At 40.5% G+C, this 23,882-nt stretch overlaps 1 protein-coding gene across 4 annotated transcripts in view; it reads left to right on the top strand.

Moving 5' to 3' along the window:
- The window catches only part of ZNF385D (zinc finger protein 385D), a 741,503-nt gene that overhangs the window by 659,382 nt on the left and 58,239 nt on the right, over positions 1-23,882 (top strand). For all 4 annotated transcript variants that reach the window (XM_053930206.2, XM_024565923.4, XM_045200169.3 and 1 more), the window contains one exon: positions 655-817. In XM_053930206.2, the coding sequence (XP_053786181.1) occupies positions 655-817 (163 nt within the window). The remainder of the gene's footprint in view (positions 1-654; positions 818-23,882) is intronic.

Here is a 23,882-nt window from a genome sequence, read left to right as displayed (position 1 = left end):
TAGTCAAAACACACCAGAGCCTCCTGACAACGGATCGGGGCATGAAAGACCCACGTGTTGAAGGAATGTCACTGCCTTGAATTTCTCACACTACCCTCTGTGGGAAGCAAGGAGAAAAGAAAGAATCGGAAAATTGCCCAGCTTCCGTGTACTCCATTTGGACTTAGGCAGTGCATTTGATTTTGAACTCTCAAGCTTTCTGTAGACACCTCTTGGGGACTGTATTAATAAGGTACATTGTAGAAAGAGAAAACACATTTCCCAAGCCAAGAAGGTGAGAGCTATTTTTTTTTTCCTAGGGCCCTTGTTAATCTTTGGGAGCCCAGCATCTTCTATGGCAGAACAAAGACGATACAGGTGTAAATTCTTATTTTTTTTCCACTCCACAAAGAAAATGTTGTTGATGTGTTAGTGCTCAGCTACACTTCTTCTAAGAGAAGCAATAGAATATTTCTTCCTTCCATCCAGAGGTTTTAGAATTCGATTCCCATTGCTTTCCAGCATCATTCTAAATAGAACCCCACTGTTTGGCCACAGCCAAAATTAGCTTGAATGGTACCTATTATTGAAAGGGAGTCTGTATTTGCAGTAATACAGAGAATGCTAGTTTAGAAATGAGCCTGATTGCATGGTTCATTTTGTTCTCCTTTGTAGAGCCAGGCTGCGGCCCACTACAAAGGCACGAAACATGCCAAGAAGCTCAAAGCACTGGAAGCTGTGAAAAATAAGCAGAAATCTGTCACTGCCAAGGACAGCGCAAAGACTACCTTCACCTCCATCACTACCAATACCATCAATACCAGCTCTGACAAAACAGGTTAAGCGACGTTCTTTGTTGTTGTTGTTGTCGTTGTTGTCGTCATCGTTGTTCTTTGGGGTTTCTTCCCTTGTCTGACCCCGTGTCCGTTTGTTTGTGTTTCTGCCACATTGATTCATGCTCGATCCATCTTTCTATGTGATGGTAATTGCTTCCCCTCAGTTTTCTAACACCCTGAAGACATGAAGGTAATCACGAGTTATACTGCAGAGTTTGCGTGTAAAACAGTCCTTTGACTGTTTTCAAAGCCATACAGGAGTCCTAAAGGCCTCTGAAGCCTTGTCCCCAGCAACCCTGTTTGAGGGAAGCTTTCCCAGTGTGCACCGCTTGGACCTGGCGTGCAGCACCGGAGCCCGCGACTGCATGGCAGATTTGATTTAACTGTGAGCACACAGCACCGTCTGCCAAATGAATCGAGAAGGCCCCGATAAGGGCATTATTACTGACAGGACTTATTCTCATAAATCCCAAGCATTGCAGTGTTTTAAGTAGTAGCTGTGTTATTCTGAGCTTGTTACAGCTGGGTAACCTTTCCTCTGCATACACAGGTAAGTGTTATTGATACCAATTACTCTTTTTAACAGAGTCTTCACAGTGAAATAGTGGCCTCTGAAAGGCCCCTTGGGATACCTCCTGCAAACAGCCAGTTTATTTGCAGCAGGGGAAGCCCATGGGGTTTCCCTAGGCCAACATTTTAAAATATAAGAACGCTGGTCCTCAAAATTTACATGAAAGGAAATTCTCTGTGATTCATAGACATACCTTTAATAAATCACTGTCTGACACGGAAGGGCTGGTACATGTTTCCCAGTCACTACAAATGGCAATGATCAGGAAACATTCGTATCATTATAGATGGTAATGTCTTACCTGGAAGAGACTCTTCTGGCCATGACTGATGAAGACATAAAATGCCACAGTGAACAAATAGAACAGATTATAGTGACTTTATTATACCTCATTGCATCCATTAGACACGTATGTGCTACTCAGAGGATCTGGGGAGATGCTTGCTCCTATGTGAATCCGTAAGGGATAATGATGTTCTCCCCAAGTTCCCATGACAACATGGTTGTCACTCACCCAGGCATTACTGGTAGATGCATTATGCTGTCCTTCCTGAGAACCCTGTGTACTCTCTGAAGCTGAGTGCTGCTGTCAGCTTTGTACCCTGTCACCAGGTGTAGGTGCTGAGTGAAATGTCTTTTGGACAGCTGACTTTTCTCTCGCCCCCTTGAAACTCTGATCCATTCAATTTTGTGTCACAACGTACTAAAGGTACAAAAGAAGTGCTTGTCATCTTTAGTTCTTTCGTATCCAGAGTAAAAGCTGGATTGTGTGATTTTATTAATTTAGATGTAAAACTTACAGGGAAAGCGTTAATCTTTTCTCTATTAATTTAAAACTTACTCCCTTCTTTTGGGGGCTATAGGGGAATGAGCAGTAATGAGGCAGGTGAGTGTAATTTTAGTTCCCAGATATCTAGGGAACGGACTGGCATCCCTAAAGCCACACTTTCCATAAAGATATATCTTTCATTTGCAAAAAAAAACTTGGTAGGGAAAACGAAGAGAGAGATTGAATGCAAAAAGGGTTTGATTTAAACAGATGAGGTTGCTGTAAAGCGTGTGATATAAAGAGTTTGCTTGCCCCCAAATGTTTCTGTTCTTGGATATCTTCATCAGTAATGGCTATTTGGGTTATCTCGACTCTTCTTTAAAATGCAAACGTCCCTGTTAGATTGGGGGTGCACACCATTTAAAAATACACACGTATGTGGCAGGTAGAGCCGCTGACCCGGGTTAGAACAGGCACCCACGCACGTTGTCTCTGTGTGAATGCCGCCGTCCATGCCTCACCTTGAAGACTGACATGTAAAGGGTGGCAGTCATCAAGGCTCTGTTGTTCTGGAAGCTGAGTGGAAACAATTTTCGGATTGGACTATGGGTGACAACCTACGTAAAATTAACTGATTCCCAGTGGAGTTGCCAGGCCCTACCTAATGGTTGGAATGGTGTTGAAACGGTGAAACACCCCTTTCAGGCTGGACCTAGAGAAAATTCCAGAAAGGCAGAAGGGATAGTGAAATTTATAAAGTTGGTACAAATATTCTAAAGTCAAAGGAAGTGATAGGCATCAAGGAAGGACATAACTCTCCTAATCTATGGGGATCTATACATCTATACTAAAAAAATTTTTTTAAATAAAAAACCCCCCACCAGTTTCATAGGTTGAAAGACTACCAATTCTAGCACACTTACCAGATGTGTTAAGTCAAATTGTATCAAACTGGGATTCCACAAAACTGTCTATAAAATTAGCCCAAGAAAGCTCCTATCATTTTGGGAGTCCTATCCCATTTGTATTACAATATAAATTACAGGCACCTATGCTAACCAGTTGGACTGTTCTTAAAACTGTTGTTTCCTCAGACTGACTAGGAAGGAGAATAACCCTGAAAACAAAATGGGGCTCTGAGCTATTTTCCCAGAAGAGTTAAATACTTGGAGGCAGACGAAGAGAGATAAGACTCTAGAATTAAAGATTATGTATTTTTAATAATAAAAATATGAACCATTTTGCTTAAAGCCAATGTTATTTTGTGATGTGTGGGCTTAGCCATACCAAAAAGGAATAAATGTATTAAATCACATTTTGCTAATTTTACTGAATTATCCTTCATAAAAATAATCCAACTATATTAAAAACTAACTGCTTTTAAAAAGGCCAAATATACAATGATTTGGTAGATAAGAACCTTAAGAGAAGGCTGGGCAACAGTAGTGAAAAGAGCAAGAAGTAATGTGGGCTTGAATTAGAAAATTGGCTTGGAGGTTTTCCGTGGTTTCTCAAATATACCAGAACCAGAACACTCATAAAACGCAAACTTTCATCACAAATCTACTTGATAAAAAGAGAATTGTGACAAACGATTCTTCTTAAATTTCTAAATCATGTATTATAGCTTTTAATTGCTGCCTTAGGCTAACAAATATGTCAAAATGACACTTTGGGTAGGCTTTTATTCACTAACTTTATGATCTTGGAATTCCCTTTTATTACTCATCATTCTACAGGCTGGAGGGGTGGTAAGAGACAGTGCTCAGACATCAGCCACCGACTGCTCACAGAAAGCCTCGTTCCTCGACCTCTGAGCAATAAAGAGACTCCCCAACTTTAAAACATAACTTTATTCCATGCGATCTAATGAGAAGTATTAGGTTGGTAAATATGCACAAAGAAAAATTTGCAAGCGTAAGTCATATTTTAAAAAACATTTTGAACACTCATAATTGTTGGTGTAGTTGGTGGTTGCTATTTGTTACAGAATATTTCATAGAGCGAACATTTTCCAATTTGACCAGAATACGTTGATCTGATCTAGCAGGTTTTTTTGGTTTTTTTTTAAATACAGGAGTTTTCTACAGTGAAAGTAATGGCAAAAATTAAGAAATTATGCTCAAAGTAATTTGGCAATCTAACGCAGTTGTTTTCTTTTCTTTTCCTATGAAATGGCAAATTGGGAGTTGTTCGGTTTAGTCTTATGCTAGGCTGTCCTCTCATCTTTCTTTGCTTTCCCTTTTTGGGAAATCTTATTTGTTCCCATCGCCTATCAGTTCGGTTAGGCTGGATGATACTGCAGTAATCACAACTTCTAAATCCCAGTGGCTTTTACAGCAACTAATTTATTTCTCACTCACTCAACACATCAGCTGTGGTTTTCCTTCCATGTTAATTTAACTCCAGGGCCAGGCTAATGAAGCAGTCAGTAGTTAAATATTACCAGGTCTGTGGAAGAGGGAAAAGAAAGCTTTTTGACGGAAGGGACAGATAACGTACCTCTCTCTTCCACTGGCACGTCGTGTGGCCAAGCCTGATTATAACAGGCAAGGACGAACACTGTCCCCCAGGAAGGGGAAGCAGTGTTAGTGAACAATCACAAACACTATTCCACCATGGCTTCAACTGTCACTTGTGCTTAGGTGTCTCAGCATTCCACACTTCTAGCCGTGAAGCCTCCTAGTTGTCTTTGCCTCTTCGCACTATCTCAGTTCGCACGTTGATTCAGTTGTTGGAATCCGCTCCCCTCGCAGTCCCAGCAAACGTCTTTCATACGTGGTTAGTGCCCAGTTCCTGGCATCGCCGTCCGTGTCCACACTTAGCTTGCCCTAGCCTCTGTTCTTGCCCCTGGACGATCATCTCCTTGCTCCCGCTGTGTGTTTAGACTGGCCCGTGCACGGTCCCAGCACTTAAGCACTCGGAGACCTTCAGTGCGCCTGTGTGCTGAACTCCACGGCCCTCTGGGGTCTGACCACAACTACCTTTCCCGACTTTTCTTCCATCGCTCACCTGCAATATTTTCTGCTAGAGACACACTTTTTTTGGTCTTTGTTTCTTATACTGTTCTTTTAAATGTCTTAACAGTCTATCACTTTTCTCTTTTTCTCTATTCCTATGAATTCCTAAAAGAATCCATACCTTCCTCATACACCATCATATTCTTTGTAAAATGTAACTTTTATGCCTTTACCTCTTTTTATTGCTGCTCAATGACATGTTTGTTGAGAGTACATACTTGAGTAATCATTTTATTTATTTTTCCTTTATGGAGTTCTTTTTATATAAAAGAATATGTAGTTTTCAAACTGGAAGCAATGAGTTTTGTGTTTTTGTTCTTCAACTGAAGTATAGCAAAGCTTTAGACTTTATTTGTGAGTGATGTTTCCATGAAAGAACAATGGCTCCCATTAATCTAAGGAATTCTGAGATAAGGCTCATCAGGTTTTAAAGGTGCAAGTTTCCATAAGGGTCAAATCTCAGCCCTAAGGTGTGTTTGGTTTTTCTTTGGGATTCTCTAGTTGCACAGGTAAAGAATGTTTAACACTTCTAATGCCCCTTAGGGATTAGCAATCAGGAGTTAATTAGCCTATTAAATATGTAGATTTACCCTCATCATCTATCTGGTAAGATCTGAGAACATTTCTTCTGGATTCTATTACATAGTTCTCTATCAAGTTCCAGTGAATTGCCAATGTATTCATTAGATAAAGGTACTATGTTACAATGTAAATTTGCACTTTTCACTTAAGATTTAGTCATTTTTTGTATCCATTTTCCCTCCCTTTTTCTTTTTTAAATATATTATAACCCAAGGATGTTGTACTCCCCTCTCAAGAGTGCAGTGCTTTGGAATCTATTGCTGAGAAAGTCTATTGAATGCAAAGGAGCATTATTTGCTCTGGATTAATAATTGAGTCTAAATGTTTATTGGAATTTGTGTTATTTGTTCAGGGACTTAAAGCGATAAAGAGACTTATCTAATGATAGAGAGGATATCTGATGTAAAACGAAGGCCAGCAACTGCAAACAAATACATCAGGAAACAAAGCCTCTTGGGGGAAGTCAGTCAATGATAAGGTCACCAAGTCTGGGTTCTTTCCTTTCCTGGGCATTAACTCATTTATGTCAGGCTCAGTGCCGTACAAAACTGAGGACACACATTTTTTTCTTTTTCCATTTAGCTGGGAGGTAAATCATTAGAATGGTGATCTGGAAATGAAGGTGGTAGATGAATTGTTTGTAAGGAAAAGCCAAACTCAATGTCATTTAGAAACCAGACACACAATTTTCGTCGGAAGACAAATAGGAATTAGCTTTGTTTCTGTTTTCAAAATGAAGATGGGAAAAGTTTGCTTTTGTTGAAAATGAAGATGGGAAAAGTTTGCTTTTGTTGACATAGGCTTTAAGCAAATGTCCCAAATGATAACAAAGTACAAGCTGGCCTTGATATGAGAAAGTCATGTGTCTTCAACATTGTATTACACATATACGTGTAGACGCTATAGTATAGTATATATTATATATAAATATTTACATACATGTTTATATGCAAGATTCTGCGTTTCCTACCTGTCCTTAAAATACCCCACTATACCAGGTCTTTTTAATCAGCATTGTACATTTTCTTTAAGAAGAAAAGTAAAGTTTTTGTGGCTTGTGAATCTATAGCTCTGTTGTACTTTGAGGCAATATAAAGTGATTTGGAAGGGGGCACATTTCTATCAGCACTTATAGACCTGGTGCAGTGGTGGACAGATGCCTCCTTGGCGCAGTGGAAATTGTGCAAGCTCCTGGGGTCTTTCTTTCCTGATCCATTGTCCCAAACAAAGCCTCCCTGGGACAATCACTACGATGATAAAGGACGCAATTGCCAGCATCTTGGCACAGTAGTTGAAGCACCATTGTGAGATCTTTTATTTTAAAAGAAAGTGCTTTTTCTTTTCTCAGCACTGGCTCATGGCATGCTTCAGATTGGTCAAAGAAAGAGACTTTATCAAGTGTTCCCTGCTCAAGATGTGTGATAAGTGCTAGCAGAGCAGAGCGTGGTGGTAGCAGAGAGCTAGAAAGACTGAAAACGAGAAGGGAAATTCAGAAGGGGGAAGAAAAACACCTGAAACTCATTTGAATATTGTGGTTCCAGGATCCTCGTATGTGAATCAGTGATGACAAATTGTGTATTAGGGGTGATGTGGAATAACAAAAACATCCTATCATGTTCTTTTCGTGCATAAAGAAATCCAGATTAATGTTATTTGGCTCGTTCCATTTGGCTGATACAAATTTTGACCCAGATATATAACATGTATCTGGACAGGAACATGGTGTCTTCTCAACATAATGAATGAGTGAAGTGAGGACCTAAACTGCTTGACTGTCATACAGCTCAGTTCAGTTGCTGGTGGGTGATGTGCAAGATAAGAGGGGAATTAAAACTAAATTGACGAGCTAGTAATAATTTTGTGTTATAGCCCAAAGCAACGGAGTCTCTTAGGTGTATGTGTATGTCTGTGTATGTGACTGTTTGTCTTTCTTTACCTTAAATATCAAATCTATAAAATAAATAATAAGCTAAACACCTAATTAGTATCTGTGAAATACTGTACATGTGGATGAATGAAATTAAATTCTCGGTGGCTTTGTCTACAGATATCGTACTTATAGAAATATCGGTATGTGTGCATTTGTATGTGTGTTTCTTTAAATTTCTGAAAGGGTAGTGTTTTGCTATTTTTATGCTGTTCTTAGGCATTGACTAGACATTACCTTATACAATGAAAAAATTACTCAGCTGCAAAATAATTCTTAAAGGTAGAATTTTAACTATAACAAAAACTGGACATTAATCAAGCATGACCGAATGTGAAAAGAGCAGCTATAAAACCATGTGTACAGTTAGAGAGCTTTGTTCCCAAAGTGGGAAGGTGAAGGGTTTGATATCTAATAGTAACAGACATGAAGTGTGAAACAAAATATGTTAACAGCAAATTTCCTGTAGTTAAGAGACATAAACTTATACGGCATTCGTCGTAAAACCCAAACTGAAACAGATATTTAAATTAAGAATTGCAATTGCATGTATGTTCTGTGAACTCCAGACTCTAAACGTGGCATGAGAACTTTTTTGTGATCTGACCTTTGTCTACCATTCCGACAGGTGCCCACATCTCTCTGTAACTACAGCCTGACAAAAACACTTGAGTACTGAAGGCAAGGCGTATACATTCTTGTGCCTGGCAATGCCCTCCCTTACACCTCACCCCATCCCATGCATCATGCACTTGTGCACAGAGGATGCACATGGTGTGGGCTAGTGCAATGTGCAAGGATGCACACCAATATGTACAAATGCATTCACACTCTTTGCCTGGCTGATTTCTACTTCCAGCCTTCTGTGTAAGCTCTGAGTTCCAGTGCCTGTTGGAACGGCCTATCTCCCGACTTGTCAGCCCTGTGAATTATCCCCTTCTTGATGGAGTGTACACTTCTGTCCTCTACATCTTTGTCCCAGCAACTAGCAGTTTCACATTATAATCAAAGAATAATGATATATTTCTTTTTTTAAAGATTTTATTTATTTTATTCTTTAGAGAGGGAAGGGAGAGAGAAAGAGAGGGAGAGAAACATCAATGTGCGGTTGCCTCTCACACACCCCCAACTGGGGACCTGGCCTGCAACCCAGGCATGTGCCCTAGACTGGGAATCGAACCAGCAACCCTTTGATTTGCAGGCTGGCACTCAGCCACTGAGCCTCACCAGCCAGAGCATAATGATATATTACTTTTATTTTATGGAAGACCATCCTAAGAATTCCTTTTTTTAATTCTTTTTTAAAAATTATTTTATTGTTCAATTGCAGTTGTCTGCATTTTCTCCCCACACCTCCTCCCTGACCCCAGCCAAACCCACCTCCTTCCCTTGCTTCCACCCTCCCCCTTGGTTTTGTCCATGTGTCCTTTATAGTAGTTTCTGAAAACCCTTCTCCCCACTGTCCCCTCTCCCCTCCCCTCTGGCTATTGTTAGATTGTTCTTAACTTCAGTGTCTCTGGTTACATTTTGTTTGCTTTTTTCTTCTGTTGATTATGTTCCAGTTAAAGGTGAGATCATATGGTATTTGTCTTTCACCGCCTGGTTTATTTCACTTAGCAAATAATGCTCTCCAGTTCCATCCATGCTGTTGCAAAGGGTATGAGCTCCTTCTTTCTCTCTGCTGCGTAGAATTCCATTGTGTAAATGTACCATAGTTTTTTGATCCACTCATTTGCTGATGGGCACTTAGGTTGCTTCAGGTTCTTGGCTATTGTAAATTGTGCTGCTATGAACATTGGGGTGCATAGGTTCTTTTGGATTGGTGTTTCAGAGCTCTTAGGGTATAATCCCAGCAGTGGAATTGCTAGGTCAAAAGGCAGTTACATTTTTAGTTTTCTGAGGAAATTACATATTGTTTTCCACAGTGGCTTGCGTTCTTTTTTAAAATATATCTTATTGATTATGCTATTACAGTTGTCCCATTTTACCCCCTCTATTCCCCTCTGCCCTCCACACCCCCTCCCATATGCATTCCCCACCATCTTAGTTCATGTCCATGGACTATATATAAGTTCTTTGGCTTTTATACTTCCTATACTATTCTTAACCTCCACCTGTCTATTTTCTACCTATCTTTTATTGCTACTAAGAATTCTTTTAACAGCGAAAACTAACACATGCTAAAATATATAGTAATGGTTTGAATGCATACAGCCAATAAGTTTGACTAATTGACCTTTATTATGTTTATCACTTGATAATACTCATCAAAGGCATTAACCAGTGTAACTCAGACTTGGAATATGCCACCCTTGGGTTGAACATTTCTCAGAGACAGCATAAAATTAAGTTGCTATTTTAATTATCATAATTGCATTCAGGTTCCTTATTAAATTACTGTGCTACTTCAGTTTCTAATGAAAGCTAAGGACATTTTTAAAAGCTCTACTGAGTCAGATTCACTATGAACGAACTTCAACTTATGACATTGGTGTCGACTTAAACTTAAGGGCAGAGAGCACATTTAACTCTGTGGGAGGGAGTCGTGCCACTCGGCCATGCACAGCCAGTGCTCTGGTTTGCTTTTGTTGTGACTCAGTTTGGGGGCAGCCTTGACAACGCTTTACACTTACATGATTGCTCAAATCAATCACCCTCAGACTAACAGTTGGACTAACAGTCGGTGTCTGGCCAAACTCCAAGGTGAAGGTTAAGATACAGAATGTGTAGCAGTAATGAAACCCATTTGGACCTTAGTTTATTTTTTGTCCAGTTGTCTGTTTTCCTGCAAGTCCTCTAGTAGAATTAAGTAAAGCCAGAAACAAAATAATAATAACGCATTCCTTTCATGCTGCCCAGGAAGTAGAAGAACTTGCGGAAAAGAAAATAATTTTCATCCTTCTATGAAATGGTCAGAGATTTTAATCATGACTTTTTAATCATGAATCATGAACTTTAAGTTATGTATTTGCTCTTTTATTTATCCATTCACTCACTTACTCATTTATCTATACATTCACTCATTTATCCATTCACTCATTTATCTATAAATATTTTTGCAATATATAAGATGCTGCAGAGATGAAAACTAAGATGCAGAACACAAGTTCTATCATCAGGGTTGGTAAAAGAAGAAATAAACCCAAAATATATTCCAGGGTAGGAAATGATTTTTCTGGAGATAATAGCGGGTATGGTGCATGTAAGTCCAGAGCAATTAGAGTGACCCTTCCATGTGAGGAAGGGAGAAGGAGACACAAATATTGTTAACTGGCATGTGCCAAGCTTAACGCCAAGGGCATGGAACCCTAGAACAACTCCTTAGATGATGTGTTCTTCAAACAACAGTTAGCAAGTACTCAGTATTTGCGTGTTTGTAGATATGGCTCCTGTCATCCAGTAACTCGCTTTGGAGAACAAAATGCTATAACAACGTGGTTTAGAAATTCTCTGCTGGAGGCTTGTGCAGGTTATGGGAGTACCTAACTCTTGGAAGTTAGACCTTCTTAGTTTGCAGATAAAGAAACCAGGTTCTGAGTTAAATAACTTGATTGAGGTCAACACATTCGTCAGAGGCAGGGCTAGGATGTGAAGAACTGAGTTCTGATTCCTCCCACGGTTCTCCCTTTCGGCCTCCTCTTAGGCAGTAAAATGCTTAATCCTCCCATAGTCCTCATTAGCACTAGCCCTAGTTTTGGTGGTTAATTAATATCATCTTTCTCTTAGATTATTTTGCAAAAGCCACTGACACCCGTAAGGTGCTGCTGTAAATAGTTGCTGTTGCGTATCTACCCTCGGACCTGTTAAATGCGTGTGTCTGCCCACATTTATGCTCCTCACGTCTTGATTGTGCTTTTCACCTGTGTGCAAGCTGGTAAGAGAAGATCGGTTAAGGGCCAACGCTTTTTGCTAGTCTACATTGTGTTAATGAACACTATGCCATTATTTTTATTACTTTGCCAGACAGAAGAGCTTCATGTGTTTTGGAAAGTAACATCTTTGATCTCTGTATATAAAATTTATAGCAGATAATTTAGGAGTTGCTCACAAAGCCGCTTCAACCCTGGCTTTCCCGTGTGTGCTTATTTTGCAGTGCTCTCTAGACAATGGCAGAATTCTCTGGAGAAACAAAACTCAGGTCTTAAATACAAAAGGAAAAGCAAAGTCTGGCTTTTATTTTTGCCATTAAATATTAATTTTTCTAAATGACTATACAAAATTATCAAATAAAGATACAAGATTACCTACATTGGAAGAGATTAAAGTCTTGCAGGATGAATAGCAGCTCCGAAATTTCCCCTTTGGAAAAGTGCTTTTATTCTTTCAGGCAACTAAGGTGATATTTAGTGTACTAATTTCAGTAATTGAAAATCCAGTAACCTAGAAGGGATTGATTCAGGACTCATAAATGCAAGCTTCCGCTTGTGTTAGTAAGACATTTTAGGTCAGTATATATAATGATATTTAAATATAAGGTAATGAAGTATAGAGTTCAAGGTTATAAATAGTTTTCCCTATAAGGTTGATAATTTCCTAAACAGGGAAATAGTGTGGTTTTTATTTATATAGCTTATAAAATTTCAATATGTCATCATATAAATTATTGCATTTTAGCCTCATAAAGAAATATTTTTAATATGTAAATAATTATTTCTAAGTTATCGATACCCCCTGTTGAAAGAATTTATCTTGCAGGAGACTGAGTATCAGAAATTGGACAGAAACTATAGTTACCTCCCTATTTGTAGAAACCTTATATAAATCTCTCATTTGCAAATATGGAAAAGTATATTTGTGATGTCATATATGTCTTTTAGTCATTTCCAGGTACCAATTTGTGTTAACTTTTGAGTCCTAGAAAAGAGGGGAATTACTCATCACCCTGACAAAAAATGGATCTTAAGAGGGTTTTTGAAACAGTAGGTGAAGACCACGATCTTTGAAATAATGCAAGGTTTGAACCAGGTTATGTATCTGCGTTAAAACCCCTGACCCAGTAGCTCTGTGGGAGCAGCGATAGAAAAACTTACTTGTCGTGGCTGTCCAGCCGCTGGGTATTTCTGTCCACTCTTACTCCCTTTATTCAAAAGGGTAGAGGTAGCGTCTTTCATCACACTTGCAATTAATGGGGGAGGATAAGTTGGCTTTCCTATGTTTTATCCTGCAGGATTTTTCTATAGTACAAAAAGGAATGAAGGAGAGAAGTGGGCCTTGATTGACAAAGGGTTTTGTTTTTTGTTTTTTGTTTTTTTTCACGGAGAACACACTTAGAATCCATAACACAAGCCCATTTAATTTGTAGGTACTTTGTGACCAGGTTAATGCAGTTGAGATGTTACTTGTTTTAGAATATTTGTCTTTACTTAAAAACCGGAGAAATCTGCCTTTATTTTGTCTTCCAAAATCCCACCCACCTAAATTCCTGAACAGTCAGAAGTTTCTGGTTTTATCAGCTGTCTTCTTATTCCAGATGGAAAAATAAAACATTTATTCCAACGTGTCATATTCCATGGTTCGGGCAATGAGCATATTTGTGTCGGGACACCTCACCTGACTCTATTCAGCATTAGCAGTGTGAAAATCACAGATAGGCCTGGTTAGAGTTGCTGTGGCGTGTTTCAGTTTACTGAAAGCTTTACTCAAATACATGAGTGTATACATGTAGTTTACCTTTGGTGTGCAACTTAAAATCAGCCTTTACATAGCTGGGTAGGATACAAGTATATTAGGCGGCCATATGGTAAATATACACTGCCCAAACTTACAAAAGAAAAGTCAGTTATTTCTCTAGATTATGGTTCGGAAAAGTTTCTCGGGGTTTTTTTGTCCTGTCAGAGACCTAGGTATTAAATGCTTTAGCCTTTGTGAATCATGCTGTTTCTGTCACAAGTACTCAACCCTGACAATGTCACATGGAGACAGCCATTGGAAATATGTTAACAAATGAACTGAGTTCCAGTAAAACTTTATTAAAACATGCAGCAGGCTGGATTTGGCCTAAGGGCCATACTTTGCCTACAACCTGGTCTAGAGTTATCTGAATATTCAACTATTTATTTTTTTCAATTTTTTTGCATATGCAAAATGAGCCACTACAAGCTTGCTAGTATGGAAAAAAACAATTATTTATTTTAATATCTGTCTTAATGATTAGTATCTTAGTATGATTGTTACTATTATTAATGCCTCTCATGATGGTGAAATTAAGTAGGGGACTTATGCTTGGGTGAGGGAGGAGGACTGTCTTCTGTGTAGTTACAGTGGAACAGCGGCATGTAGCTTGCTCTGGGATTGTTGTGTGGCCTTCCTCTCTTACATGTCAGGCTGTTGATGTCGCCTGTTGTCTGAAACCTCAGTGCGACTGTCTGCTAGAGCACCTGCTGGTGGCCTCTCTATGTCCTGGGCTTCTCACAACGTGGCATCTGGGTTTCAAAAAGACAGCTGGGCTGATGCTTTACTTCCTCTTGACCTAGCTTCTAAAGTCGTAATATCCTTTCGCGGTATCTTATTGGTGAGACAGGCACAACGGGGGAGGGCCTAGATTCCACCCAATGATGGCACAGTGTCAAAGTCACATGTAAGATGGTGTTGTGAGATGGGAACTATTGCTGTGGTCATCTTTGTAAAATAAAATCTGCCACAGTGGTCTTCTGTCCTCTCCTATCCTGTCCTAGCAGATAAGGCAGGATGACACGGTTTGGAGAGCAGGGGGAAACTAGGTCAGTAACAGGGAAAGACATCGACCGTGGTGGCTAAGGCAAGAAGGAGCGAATCCAGGTTGGTGTACGGTTCATAACAGCAGAGCCATACATTGAAGCAAAAGAATTTTAGGGATACTATATACGTAAAAGATGAATGGATAGTCTCAACTTTTCAGAGGAAGGTTGTGAGTGCAAATCCCGACAAACAAGACCGGAAATCAGAAAGAAGCCTCCATAACCAGAAGAGCAAGATGTCCTTGACATTGAAGCCACATTCTGAACAAGAACTTCAAAATCTTCCAGAGGTCTGAAACCCACCGTAAGTCAAGGACAACCCATAGAATGGAGCGGGATAGACAGAAGAACGTCCCTGGCTAGAAAGGAAGAACCAAGTGTTGACTGTGATGCTGCATCCTGACAGGTGTCACAACAGCGAAAAGCTCACTGCTGTAGCTGTGGCAACTGGTCGGTTTGACATCATGAATCCAAAAATAGATGAAACAGCCCATCTGGGAACTTAAGACTAAGGAAAGTCTTTAAAACTCCATCCCCTAACTTCTCTCATTTTTGCGCTCAATAAGACATTCTCCGCATTAGAGCCCCCGGAAGAGCCCTTCTGAGCATGCACCTTGCTACGAGAGCCCTGAGACATCTGTTGTGCTGTTTCAGTCCTCTCTCTGCTATACCCAGCTCTCTCTGTCTATGGACCAAATGTGCCTATTTTTTTGCTCCACTGATTTAATAGCCCCAGGAAAAGTTGATAATGTAATCATGGAGTTCTGTCTGAGTGAAATGTCTTGGGTTTTATCTCCAGTCTTTCCGGGGGGCTCCTTGGACCCTCTAGACTCTATGTTTTGCGGCATTCCAGCTGCTGTTTCGTACAGAGCCTATTGAAATTAATCTCTCAGTTGTGTGTGTGTGTGTGTCCTTGTCTCTCTATCAACTGCGAGAAAAATTTGCCTTATTATTTAGCAGTGTTTTAACAGGTTTTAGTCCATTGAAAGCAAAAGAGAGCATTAAATAGCATTCTGCAGATTTAGCTGGTGAGCTTTCATCAGTTTATTAATAGGCATTAACTGCAAGTGTGCTGTTACCTGCGAGGGCTTTAGGCCAATTCAAGCAGCAACGGCAGTGTCCTCTGGGACTAGAAATCCAATTCTAAGTTCTACCTTCAGGTAATGCTTTTGGACTGCTTGGAGAGATTAAACAAATAAATGCTGCAACTTTCCATCCAGAGAGCTGGATTTATTTATCCTCTAAAACCCCTGGCCTGAAAACAGCCAAGACTTAAGTGGCAAACTGCCCAGTGGGCCCAAGTCTATTCCAATGGCAGGCTCCTTAATATCCTTTCTGTCCTGTTTCTAAAGATCTGTGACACTGAATGGACAGAAGGCTGAGAACCAGGTAAATTGGAGCAATGCATTTCAGTTCTTCTGCAGGGAGTCAGATGCACTAGAATAAGATTACAAGCTTTGCCTTGGTCATAGTACCGTAAAAGATTCAATTCTAGATATGGAGATGCGTGCGGGCAACAGGAAAGCTAATTGATATCAGCTCTCTGTGGAACTGGCATGCTTTCTCCTTTACCATAAGAATTGTCTCGTTCTTTTTGCCTCAGTTGCCAGGAAGATTAGAACAAATGTTATAAACAACTGAAATTCCCCTGAAGTTAATGGAAAGGAAGGGGAAGAGGTCATCATGGCCAGGCAGCCCTTTCTCCCAGTGCCTGTCCTGTACGTCTCTCCTATTTGGCCTGTTTGACAAATAGGCCTCCTCATAAGTCTCTGCCTGCAACGGGATTAGCACTAAGAAACTGTTACTAAGAGAAATCAAAAGGTCTTACATCATTTTAAAAACAGAAAAAGACAAAAAGACAAATTTTATCTTTGTACTATAGAGTTAAAAAAGAATCCAAAAGAGACTATTCAACCTGGAAAGATTGTGATGATGTTAATAAATTCAATGTGAAAGTGCATCTTCCCACCCACTTCCAACTTAGCATGGTTGAAGCTCTTACGGAAGAATGACGTGGTTTTAGCAAATAAAGAAATTATATTCTTATTGCACATACAACTGTAATAATAACAATAGTGTACATCTACATATCAAGCATGTAATATTTTACATATACTGATTTATTTACTCCGTACCACAGGTAGACAAAGGTATGAATGTATTATTACTGTTTGTGAATGAAGATACTAAGGAACAGAGGGGTTAAGTACTTGCCCAGAGTCACAAAGCTAGTAATGCTGGAACCAGGATTGCAATCCAGCCAGTCCAACTCCAGAGGCCTGATCCTTGGCAGTAGGCTGGTTGCCTTGGTGATGCAAGGTTGGAGTCCAGCTATATGTGTTATAATTTCAGGAAGCATATCATTGGATTCTCTTTCCTCAGTCACATTTTAGTCATTCTAATACTACAACTTGTGTTACTATCATTATATAGGTATGTATTATTTTGCATGTGTATATGTGTGAGCACAGTTGGAAGTAATAGAATAAAGGTATAGTATGGACGGTGAGGAAGATGCTAGTGTTTGCTAGAGGTACTGTCAGGATGTTAGGGGTGAAATGTCAAATTTACAGTGTTCACTAAGTATCTGTGTCCTCCCCTCCATATTCAAGCCCTTCTTGTATTTCTGTTGGGGCTTTGTAATTAATTGTAGCAAATGTGATTATGAGCAAATGTTATAGATTACAAACCACTGCATGTATAGAAAACAACAGCAACACTTACCATGTAAGACCAGAGTTGGGAATTACGGGCCACAACTTTTTGTTAAATGTGACAGATTTTAAAAATTCTGGAGGCATTTGTCCTGGAGGAGTTTTGAAAGTATGATGCTAGCTCTCCTCAAACACGTGGCATGTCACCATGCAGGAGAACGAGTAACACCTTACTCCGCATGACATGCGAGTATACAGCCTGGACTATTTGGTGAAAAATACGGAGGAGCTCACTAGGCTTAATGTAAAAGAGAACTTCTCTTTGATACCACATATGGCCTCTCCATTACACTTGTACATCATTTATTTCTCACAGTTTTGTTTGTCTGCCACCTCCAGTGAGGAGAGAAGTTGTGTAAGAGCAGGCATATGTCTGTCTTGTTCATGGCTATTTTTGTAGTGCCTTGCAAACTCTTGGGTTATTAAAAAAGCATAATGTTACGTAGTCATCATTGGATGAATAAATGAATGAGCAAATAAATGAATGAGCAAACGAATAGAGCAAATAAAGCATTCCAGATATTTGCTGACTGTGGAGGAATTCTGGTACATGCCATGTGACTAGTCGTTAAGAAATTTTGGAGCAAATTCCAGCTTGGAATTGTGGTTAAACTAGATGTGTAACGTCTATCCCAATACCCAGATCCTCTGATTTTTATCTCTTTCCATTTGAGCTTTCCTGAGAGTTGAAGCCTTTTACTTTTTATTCCCCAGCATATAGAAAATTCAGTCAAGATGTTTGTTGTTGCAAAACCTCAGAGAAATATCCCAAGTATTTTTTAGCCCTACCTGTTTGTGAGGACATTTATCATCTTTTAATAACATGTCATCATGTTCAGAGAAATGGACAGCATGTACTTTGTAACCAGGACGGGAAGCTGTGGCGTGACTGATGTGAGCCTTCATCGGGTATCATCGTAAAATACGTGTCTCTGAAATGTGTGTGTTTGAAAGGCTTGTACTTGCATTTATGACACTGGGCTCCATTTCTTCATCTGTAGCTATAAATTCGTGCGTACGGTGACTCCTCGTCTCCAGTTGGGCGCTCATATGTGTGCATGGTCAAATTTTGATCATCGGTCAGATTAGCCTCATTAATCACTGAGCGTCCCTTCCATCCCTTCCACTCAGCAGCTCATTGAATGGATTTGTGACTCTCTAGATAAATTCTTTTCATCTCTCTTCTAAGTCAGTTTCCAGAGAGGCACAGCCTCTAAATTAGCAGCTATGAAAGTCAGTAGCCACCCAATGCCGAAAATAGGATTCTGTGTCTGCTTGGAGTTTTAAGAGCTATGATTACATACTGCCATCGGGGAGCTTTCATTTGTGTTTTATGGGTAAAACCCAAATCTGAATACTGTGGTGTATGTGTATAGGTACACACAAAAAGAGCAGGGCCGTGCAGGTATGGGGGGTAAAAGTGAGGGATTATATTGGGAAAAGTAGATGAGATTTGGAGTCAGAGTCTACGTCTCTAATCTCTGCTGTACCGTTTCATTTTCTTCCTCTGTCAAATGATAAATGGTAGTGAGGATGATCGATACTGCAGTGAAGGCTCTGTCTGAGGGACCGGCATATAGTAGGTACTATGAAATGATAGAAGAGATTGGTACTGTGTATTGTTGTGATCATCATTATTATCATGACTATTAAATTTATGTGTGATTTTGAGATAGAAGAGGAATGTTCCACTCTTCTGTGGTCTACACAAATGAGGGGAAAAGATGTGGGGAGAGGATGGAAAAGGTGTCTTCTGTAAAAAGGAACCCCCATAGAGGAAGCTGATACTTAGCAAGGTCAGAAATGGTGGTATAGTTGAAAGAGTGCCAAGGCCTTCCGGGACCTTTGATGTGCCACAAAAATGAGAATCAGTGATGCCAAATGAACATTTGTCATCCACAGATGGCAGTTTAGACCAATTTCAATTTTTCCCAGATCTGCTCCAGTGTTTAGTAGGACCTGCCCTTCCTATTGACGAGGGTGTCTCTTCGCTGCCTCTGCTATGGCCCGTCTCCAGTTTTAGCAAATAAGGAAGCCTTGAGAATCAGGATAAGCAGTTTTAGAACGAGTCTCCCTGAGCCAGGCTTGGAAACACCTACAAGTGGAACAAGCCTTGGTGTGTGGCCTTAGGAAATAAATCAATTTAAGGATGGGCTTTGCAGGGAGGGTGTGGGAGGGGTTCTCTGGTTCCAGAGAAGATGGGGAAAGCTCATTACAACCTATCCTCCTCCAAATTTACTTGTTATACTTGTTATTACAAGTATAAACCCTGGACAAAATACATAAGGCAGCTAACAGAAGACTTTGAAGGGTAGAGATACTAAGGACCTCAGGATGGCCCAGTAGGAAGTTCCCTGTTTTCTGTGTGTTTCTTTGGTTTTGTTTTTCATTTTGCCTCCTGTATATCCCAGCCTGAGGGCCAGAGCATCCTGCAACCTGGAACTGGAAATGGTCATAGACACAACAGCCCCAAGAAAGTCTGCTGTTTCTGGCCCTCTTCCAGACTTAGAAGACAGTAGTCCTGTACATAGAAACCCTCTGGCCATACACTGTTCTCCAGGTGAACATGGGAGGAAAGCCACACCTCTCCCCCTTCCCACTGGACACTTAAACATCTAAGGGGGTCCTGGCTGGCGTGGCTCAGTGGGCTGGAGCATCATCTCGAAAACCAAAAGTCCACAGGTTCAATTCCTGGTCAGGGCACATGCCTCAGTAGTGGGTTCAGTCCCTGGTCGGGACACAAGTGCAAGGCAACTGGTGGATGTGTCTCTTTCACATTGAGGCTTCCTTTTCCCTCTCCTTCCCTTTCCCCTCTCTGAAGTCAATAAGCATGTCCTCAGGTGAGAAAAAAAAAAACTGGGGGGAAGGGTTCTGTGGACCATCGTGCTCCGCACCGACGCAGGCAGAGGCAGTGTCCCTCTCCCCCAGGCGCTGTGAAAACTGCCGGGCAGAGCCCGTGGACCAGTCCTAGTCTGGGAAAATGTACCCTTTTGATACCTTTACCAACTGGCATGATTTTAAGCTTCATCAGTAGAGGGCACTGGAGGGACATTGCAGGAGGCTGGAGGGGGTCTTTTTGGTCTTGCTGGCCAGACTCTTGCAGTGAAGTCAGTTCCTTCCATAGTTACCCAGCTCCTGGTGTGAATAGAGGCACCCACAGGCCCATGCTTCTCCCAGCACACCTGTATGGCAGTTTGGTAAATGTGCCTCCAGAGAGATACCTGCCCCTAGGACAGCTTTCCCTGGTACCCGGAAGACATATTTGCAGCAAGGTCCGCCCTCAAGGCCCCACAGCAACCCATCAGCCATTCTGGGAGCCATGGCCACACTCTCTGTCAGAGGTCTGGGGCTCAGCTCTGGAGAGGCAGGCTCTTCCTTAGTCACAGGACCTCAGCCCTAGGGGTGGTGGCTGCTCCTTTTATCAGCTAGTCCTGTGTTACTTAGGGATCTCTTTCCTTCTTAGTAGCCAATCACCATTAAGCAACCCCCTATTACAGTTAATAGTAACCTTTCCCTATTCAGATTACTGTACAGTTTCTCACTCCTAATTGGGACCTGACTGATAAAGAATGACCCCAAAAGCATAATCCATAAAAGAAAAAAATGTTGACAAATTGTACTTTATCAAAATTAAAACTTTCGATCTGCCCCACTATGGGAGAAACTATTTTCAATTCCTATATCTGACAAAGATCTTATATCCAGAAGATACAAAGAACACGTTAAACTCAGGAGTAAGAAGGCAGGCATCCTGACTAGAAAATGGGCAAAAGCCTTGAACAGGTATTTCACCAATGAATGCACCTATAAGCAAAGTAAAGTTCCTATGGTAAATAAGCACACGAGAAGATACTGGCCATTATGAGCTATTTGGGAAATACAAATTAAAGCTGTGATAAGATTCTACTACACACCAGCTGGAATGGCTAAAATAAAATAAATAAATCCAACGCCAAGTACTGATGAGGATGTGGAGCAGCTGGAACACATTGCTGGTGGGAGTGGAAACGGATACAGGCACCGAGGGGAACACTTGACAGTTTCTTGTGCAGGTAAATTCGGGGTCCGGCAGAAGTAGCACCTGCTGGAGTGTGGTTGGTAAGGTAATAACGTGGGTGCGATAACTGACAGTTTTAATTTGAACATTTCACCTAAAATGTCATGTGGTGTGCTTGAGTGTGATATTATTATATTACAGAATCACATGCTTATGATTTTGTCATTAAAAGGGGCGTTATTTGTGCCGGCCCCTGTATATACTAGCAGTGTGATCCAACAATCTCACTCCTGGGGATTTACCCAAGAGAACTGAAAACTTAGGTTCACTCGAAATCCCGCATATAGATTTTCATAGCAGTGCAGTTAATACTTAGCAAATACTGGAAACAACCCAAATGTTCTTCCTTGGGCAAATAGATTAACAAACTGGGGTACATTAATAGGATGCTACTCAACCATAAAAAGGAATAAACTGTTGTCACATGCCACAACGTGGGCAGGTCTCAAGGGCATTGTGGTAAGTGGACAGAACCCGTCTCCAGAGTTTCCGTACTTTATTGCCCCATTTGTGTACGATTCTCCACATTATACTGTGCAGTGGTCTTTAAGGTTTAGGGCTGGAGGGAGGCCACCGAGGGCCGGTAGCAGGAGCAAGATTCTCTGGAGTGATACAGCAGTCTATTTCCTGGTTGTTGGTGGTGATTACAAGAATCTCTACATGTGATAAAATTTCAAAGAAGTGTACATTTTAAAAGATGGCATAATTAAAACTGGTAAAATCTGAATAAAATCTGGAGTTTAGGTAATAGTACTATCCGACATCGGTTTTCTGATTTTGGTCATTTTGCTCTGGTATATAAGATGTTATCATGGAAGGAATCTGGGGGAAGACTACACTAAAATGCTTTCTGTGCTATTTCTATAACTTCTCTATGAGTCTAAAATTATTTCCGAGTAATAATAAGCAAACAAACAACCGCAACAATAACAACAAAACAGAAGTAAGCTGAAGGGCACCGTGGTAGGAGGGTAGGACTAGGGCAGGCTGCTGATGTGGGGGATTAGTTAAAGCCACACCTTTGAGTTTCTGAGTCAGTTGACCTAGTTAGAGACCCAGGAATTGGCACTTTAAAAAGTTCAAGGATAATTCTCCCGATGACAGAGATTGGACAAATGCTGTTTTAAAGGAATTCTAAGGCAAAAGTTAGCTTGGGCTTGGAGGGAGTGTTTCCTAGGTTCCCTGGGTATACGGGTTGGTAGCACTTATTTATCTTGGCTTGAACTTTAATTGCTTCTGGGCAAGAATGATTTAGAGCGGGGTCTGGATTTTTTGTCCTGTAAAGAACCAAATGGGAATACGTTAGGCTTTGCAGGATGTACAGCCCCTGTCATGCCGACTCCGCTCTGCCATTTTAATGTGAAAGCGGCCATAGATAATACACAATAAGTGGATGTACCTGTATCTCAATAAAACTTTGCTTATAAAAACAGACATTGAAACAAAGTTGGCCTGCAGGCCACAATTCACTGACCGCTGATTTGAAGGATCGAGTGCACCATGTCCTTAGTGGGAGTCAGCTATACGATGATCCTAGTCCATGACGATTGCAATATTAATGAACAGATGAGTTCAGACTTATAAAACCAATGGCGGTACTTACTCTGCTCTTGTCAACCTGTGCTTATTGAGCTTAGTTCTGGCCTCCTCACTTCAAAACCTTTAGTGAAATTGTTCAAGGCTAGAACAGACTATCAAGGACAGTGAAGGGTCTGGCAACCACACCATAGGGAAAGTGCTCGAAGCAGCTCCAACACTGAACCTGAAGAAAATGTTAAGAACAGTGGCCAGATACTTGGTTATTTGGAAAAAAGATTGTGAAGGTTGGGACTTAAAACAAAAAAAGAAGAGGGTTGTTTGTTCTCTCATTTACCCAACAACTCTACTGGACACTTAACGACATTCACATACTGTTCCGGGCTCCAGAGACATACTAGTGGTGAAAGGAAGTGCAGAAGCGTGGATTTCGGTTCCTTAAAAAAGGCTTCTCTGAAAATTGAAACCAATCTGGAAGTAGACTGGGCTGCCTTGGAAGGCGTTTAGTTCTGTCTCTGAAATTGTGCAGAGACCATTGAACAAATACAGTCAGCTGGCCTAGGAAACTTCAGTGGGGGTGTGTATGGGGCAGAGGACCATCGTCCACTCTCTGACTCCAGGGCTCACGCTGAGCCCCACAAAGGACCACAGTGTGGAGTTCAGAACTCTGGCTTTCTCGCGCCAGTTGTAATCCCTCTATTTACCTAATATTGTTGCACTCACTCATGCATAATCTTTTTCCCTTGGCTAGAAATATATTTTAAAACCACCAAGCTAATGACTTTAATCAAATGCCCTGTGATATACGTCCCTTCTAAATTTGAGTTTTTATTATTTTATTAAAGTAGGCAGTAGCGAGTGGAGCACTTCAAAATTATGATACATGATCAGAAACTATAGATTTGAAGAAAATTTATAGGAATCCCAAAGGCTCCATTTTCTGTTGGAAATAATACCTATTTTTGACAATATCTTATTTTTACTTATTTTTTGGGCCTTGCCGTTTATTTCTAAGTAAGTGATTTTTCTCATTTATTACATCACATTCCTTTTGTGTTTAATTTCTTAGTCTGTACATTTTGATATATAATATATTATGTTCCCATAATTTAATAATTTCTGTCTAAAATCCCATTTTTATGATAGTAGAAATCTTAACTGTATCCCTTCCAGGT

The sequence above is a fragment of the Desmodus rotundus genome, chromosome 8 (genome assembly GCF_022682495.2).
Source record: "Desmodus rotundus isolate HL8 chromosome 8, HLdesRot8A.1, whole genome shotgun sequence".
Classification (NCBI taxonomy): Eukaryota; Metazoa; Chordata; class Mammalia; order Chiroptera; family Phyllostomidae; genus Desmodus; species Desmodus rotundus.
The sequence above is the reverse complement of the archived record's forward strand: the minus strand, read 5'-3'. Positions and strand labels throughout refer to the sequence as shown.